Consider the following 6000-nt stretch of genomic DNA (forward strand, 5'->3'; position numbering starts at 1 on the left):
CGAACTGTGGTGCTTCATCAGGACCGGCTGGCTCCCTACCAGCCCCTTGTTCCACAGACTATTGGAACGGCAGGTGGATCTACTAGTGGGGACTTGGACGTGCCGGAGCCGAGCACATCCTTAAATGACTGTGCACGACCAGTGCGTTCACGCCGGCGCCCCGCTTATCTTAATGACTTTGTGGTTGATAGGGTCGCCGAGGACAGCTGACCCTTCAGAAGGGGGCTATGTAGTGACGGTCACACACCCATTCGTCTGCTGTCAGATCTGGCAGCGCAAAGGATTATGGGATGCAATTTCTTCTGCTGGTTTTGGCCTGATCTGAGTGGGTGTGTGGGTTTAATCTATGTGTTTTATGTCTGACTGTTCTTCCGTTCGGTGTTAGTTATTTTACCCTGGTGATTTATTTTGTCCTGCATCGTAAGTGAGGAGGGGGGCGAGGAGAATGACCCCACTGCATGTCACACTGTTCGAGATCAATAAAAAGAAACCAGTTCTGCAAAGTTCCTATCTCTGCCTCATTCTTCATAGCGTTGCTACAATATAGATGGTTGGACCAACCAGCAAACGTTAAGCATGGGGAAATATCCTACAGCTGTTGACTGGGATCCAGCTGTCATTGAACAGCAAAATCAGCGCGAGGCTGCATGAGACTATCTTCTAAATGTGCTTTTATTACTGTTGTGATTATTATTAATGGCCTGCTCGCTCATATTTTTTTTAAATCTATGCGGTCAGTGCTATTTTCTTTACTGCAAAGAGGACCCGAAAGACAGGTTAGCATTAGGCTAATTTGTGCTAAAACATTAGCCGTGGAGGTACTTAAAACTCCGAACGGGCAATGAGCATCTTGGATGTAAATATGTGGGAATTACATCATCCTTTATTTTGTTCTGGACATCACTGAAAACACAAATTCATATCATGGTTTCTCAGATCGTAGCAGCACTTCCGCCTACGGCAATCGGGAGCTTCGGGTCGCAGGGCTTCGCGGTCCGCTATGCGAAGGCGGCTGCCGGTCCGAAGAAAAAAAGCTTGTCCGGGGGGGGGTTCCGACGAACCGCGATGCATCCGCAGAAGGCGGAAATGCTGCTACGTAGTCCTGAGAAGCTGTTTAAAATCATCAGAAGTTCACAACCATCACGAAGCACTCTTCTCTGACACTAACACAAAGCTACACTGTTCCTAGGATGTGTCTCTTAGCAGCTGGACACACTGAGATAGCACTGACGTCATCGCCCCGCCTCCCCGCTGGAAATGCTTATTCGAATTGAATAATGCGACAATGTTCACAGGGTGGATATTAAAATGAAAATGCAGTCCCCTCTTTGCATTTTCGTTTTAATCATGACACAGAATAAGTGGTTTTTAAGTAGAAATGAAAAAGCATTTTGAAGCATTAATTTTTCATTTTCATTTTATGAAAATGAAAAGGCATTTCAGTTAATCCATTTTAATTGTCAAATTAGACATTTCTAAATGAATTTTGCTACACATTTAACAGAGAACTTTTTGAAAATGAAATGTCAAATGCCATTTTCATTATCATTTTAATTAAGTGACAGAATAAGCACTGTTGAAAAAAAGCATTTTGGTGGATTGCTTTTTCATTTCAATTTTGAATTTTTAAAAATGCAGCTTCATTTTGAAAATGAAAAAGCATTTCTGGTTTTGACTTTTTTTTTTAATTATGCTACAGAATTGCTTCCATATAAGTAGACATAAAGATAGCTCAAAAGAACAGATTATAAATTATTACTGAACTATTGCTGATTTTATGGGGGCACACTGAGCTTCATCCAGTATGGGTCCTTTGGGCAAGACCCTTCGCGCAACTGCCTAACTTTGTAGCCACAAGGGGGCCCAAATGGGTCTTCCTGGTCCCCAGCCAAGATAAAATACAGGGTTATGTCAGAAAGGCATCTGGAGAAGGTGGCATGTGTCACATTCTGAGGTGACACATGCCAGAAGATCCTTTGATTATATCACTGAAGTACTGACGTTTGTATAAAAGCAAGATCCCTATGCATTCCTTTGATGATGCAGGTCCCAGAAAAGAATGTGAAAGAATATGCTGGGTCAGTCTGTTACAGAACGGTTTTAGAGTTTACTTAAAGATAATATTGAGAGAAAATAAAAAATAAAAACAATAATAAAACAGCACTTAATAAAAACAGTAAACTTTTAACTCTAATTATCTTTTATTTCTATTTATCTCGATTTCTTTTTCCTTCCAACAAATATGACTATTTCATTGTGAACAATAGTGTGAGTCTTGCAGAGAGCCTGTCTTGGTGCTAAGTTAAAAAAACAAAAACAAAAAAAAGAGTGCTACGGGCTTATTACACAACAAAGCGTGATCCAAGCACCACGACACTCACCCGCCGTGTCCCACAGCTGCAGCCGAACCACGGTGGGGAGATCCCAGGGCAGCACTTTGAGTGCGAAGTCCACCCCGATGGTGGCTCTGTAGTGCTGAGAGAAGACCTGATGCACGTAGCGCTTTATGATGGAAGTCTTCCCGACCCCCAAGTCCCCTATCACCAGAACTTTGAGCAGGCGCTCGTGCTGCATTTCTGCGGCTGAGAGCTCACGCGCAGCTCACAGCAGCAATGTCTCCAATTATTAGTTCTGCGTGAGTTTCGGGGGTGGAGTGAGGGGTGGAAACAATGTAGCTCTCAAGGAGTTTTCATTTCTTGTACAAATGCTGCTTTATAAGAGACTTGCCCCTTCAAGCCATGTAGGTCTGAGAGATCAGAGTCTGAATGGACGTAGCTTTTGATTACATGAATTTATGCAAAATAAAAATAGTGCAAAACCACCCTTTAAAAGCAAGAAGGCAAAATAAGAAGGTTGCAAAGTGTAAATGTGCAGGCGCAAAAAGGAGAAGTGCCGTTATCAGTCATCTGTTAGGTTTTCCTTTTCTACAGAAAAAGCTGTGGTAACAAGTGCAGACTATCACAATGATCACACAAGTTGTCATAATGTGGCTGTGTGTGCTACTGCAGCCCAGTGTGCATGAACTTAGTAATTTTATTTAAAATAAAGAACTGTGAATGAAAAAACTAAATAAACACAGATAAAACATAAAGTATATAACAGTTGTTTCTTTCCAAAAGAGAAAGAAAACTTCACTGTATTGGTCAGAGTGTATGGAAGATTGTATGCTCAAAATGTAACTGCATCAAATTACTCAAAATTAAAATGAAAAATCAATACTTCAAAATGCTTTTTCATTTTCTACTTTAAAACCGCTTATTCTGTGTCATACTTAAAATGAAAATGCAAAGAGGGGATTGCAATGTCATTTTCACATCCAACAATTCGACTTAGCATTTCCAGAGGGGAGGCGGGGCGATGACGTCATTCTGTAAAGGTTTGCCTTGTATTGTCCTGGTTCCATAATGGCAATTTGTTGATACTTTTTATTTATAGTTATGTCTTCTCTATGTTCTATAACGATTTCAATGGTCTAGCACCAAAATATATAATTGATCTCATGACCCAGTGCTCCAGACCTCAACTGGATCTGGTCTTTTTTTCTATTCTTAGAGTCAAAACCAAACATGGAGATTCTGCATTCAGCTTCTATGGTCTATAGACCTGGAACAGACTTCCATAAAGCTGAAACACTGTATATTTAAATCCGGGTGTAACCCTTAATGTTGGGAGTTGAGTCATCTAGACCCACTAGACAGTGTGTTGAACCTTTTTCCTTCAATGATTTGTGATCTTCACTGGTGTCCATGGATTACATGAAATCTTTCCACCTTTATCCACCTTTGTCATGGTTTGAAAAACAAGTCAATGTAAGAACGACTAATATGAGTAAACTGAACAAATGTACATTTCTATTTAAAAAAGCCTATTGTTGCTGATGGTTTTATTATTGTGCATGTTACGTGCTACTTTTATTACTATGTGCCAATTTCTATTGAGTTTTCATTTTTTACATCTTGTTGTAGCACTTAGAGGTTATGTTTAATGAAAGGTGAATTATGAATAAAATCTATTATTAGTAGTATTACATGTGTGTGCTACTAATAAATACTGAAAAGAATAAATGTATATTTTAACTCAAAGAAATATGTGCATTTATTTAAGAACAAAAAATCTGAAATAATAAAATTAAAAATGTGTGCAGTGCTGGGGGGAGGTTACCGCCATTTTGTTGTGAGTGTGGCAGGGAATGTTGCCATCACAACAGTAAACATCAATGATTTCTTAGGTAACTTTGTATCAGACATGCAGACAGGCCTGCAACAGCTCTCCCTTACTGTTTATTCTGGCTGCTGAACTGCTAGCAATCATGATTAAAAATAATGATATAGAAGACACACACACATATATATATATATATATATATATATATATATATATATATATCTATGTATATAGATACAGTGATCCCTCGCTATAACACGGTTTACTGTTCATGGTGCATTGTGTTCTGCATTCTGATTGGCTAAAAAGTCACTCTGCTTCTTCTCTACCTGTGCGTCAATAACGTTGCAGTTTAATAATTAAATGTACACGTACGTAAAACAGCTTGTAAAATTTATATTGTGTACGTGCAAATTCTATTGATGGTGGCATGTCGGTGTATAAGGATGTTTTTTCAAAGAAGAAAAAAGAGCAACAACAACTACCAATCACTATGTTCCTCTCCCGAACAAACACACCTGCACCGCGGGCTTCAAAAGAAGAAAACACTGCAGAGCGGAGTCAGGATGCAGTGGCTCAGTCTGAAGACCAGTGAAATGCACCTGAGTCACTATTTGTCCGACTGTACTTTGTATTTTTTTTAATCATTTAAAATTTCCTCCCGTTTACTCCAATTACTCGGGTCGCGGTGGGCGGGGCTAATCTCCGCGATTTGAAGCCTTCTGTTCACATCAATGATTAAAATTATTATTTGACAGTACAGAAATTATTTGTTGAAAAAAACGTTTTAAAGTACTTTAATTAGTGAAACAAATGCTTGAGCCTGTAAAATGGTTTGCTCTTTCTTTTCAATGTATAATAGAGTATTTAATTGTATAATAATTGTAAAAAAAAAATTGAGGTTTCTACTTCATGGATTTTGCCTATCGGGTGCCGACGAGGCCCCAATGAGAGTCACTCCCGGTCAACCCCACCAGCATATGTTACGGCGTCTAGACGGATCCCAGAGCAGAGTCAGACTGGATGTGTCAGATAAGTGAAGTCTATTAGCTTCACTACAGGAACAAAACCAAAGGAGGCAGACTGGCGGTGAAGGCAGGAGGCTAGGCCACAGACAGCCATCACAGGAACAAGGGCGAGGCCACATGGAAAGGAAAATAACCTGGCAGGTTGGAGGAGCCAGGGAGAGGCTTTTAAAGGACCAGTGTAGATTGGGTGCAGGTGTGCAGAAAAACCAGTATAGAAGGCCACGCCTCCTGCCCCAGGCCACTCTGCAGAAGCACAAAGCAGACAAAACATAAGTACAAAAAACACAACAACACAAAACCAAATAAAAGAAAACACCAAACCATAACAGTGCCCCCCCCTCAAGGCACGCCCCCTGGCGGGCAACCAGACCCAGCCGAACGGCTAGCATAAAAGTCAGAAATAAGGGCAGGGTCCAGGAAGAAAGAGCGGGGCACCCAAGAACGCTCCTCAGGACCATAACCCACCCAGTCCACCAAAAAGTGCAGGCAGCGACCCCGCCGCCGGACCCCCAAAAGGCGACGGACAGCAAAAGCCGGACCACCACCCACGACCAGGGCGGGAGGAGGGGGCTCGGTCAGAGGGCTAAGAGAGCTGGAGGACACAGGCTTCAGGAGAGACACATGAAAGGACGGATGGACGTTCATGGAGGGAGGCAATTTTAGGCGGACGACAGAGGGATTGATGACGCGGTCAATCTCAAAAGGGCCAATGAAGTGAGGAAAGAGTTTCCGAGACTCAAACTGCAGCGGGATGTCCCGGGTCGACAGTCAGACCTTTTGCCACCGTTTGTAGTCCGGAGCAGGAACC

General features: G+C 41.6%; 1 protein-coding gene across 2 annotated transcripts in view; it reads right to left on the minus strand.

Moving 5' to 3' along the window:
* Window positions 1-2956, minus strand: part of LOC111949304 (ras-related protein Rab-32) — a 65257-nt gene extending 62301 nt beyond the window's left edge. Inside the window, exon 1 of one of the 2 annotated variants that reach the window (XM_023966250.2) lies at window positions 2382-2944. In XM_023966250.2, the coding sequence (XP_023822018.1) occupies window positions 2382-2574 (193 nt within the window). In that variant the 5' untranslated portion in view covers window positions 2575-2944. Of the gene's footprint in view, window positions 1-2381 lie in introns of both variants that reach the window. The other variant, XM_078935983.1, reaches the window with a different exon arrangement.
* Window positions 2957-6000: the final 3044 nt, after the last annotated feature.

This window comes from Oryzias latipes, chromosome 18 (assembly GCF_053564925.1).
Source record: "Oryzias latipes strain Hd-rR chromosome 18, Olatipes_Hd-rR_3.1".
Taxonomy (NCBI): domain Eukaryota; kingdom Metazoa; phylum Chordata; class Actinopteri; order Beloniformes; family Adrianichthyidae; genus Oryzias; species Oryzias latipes.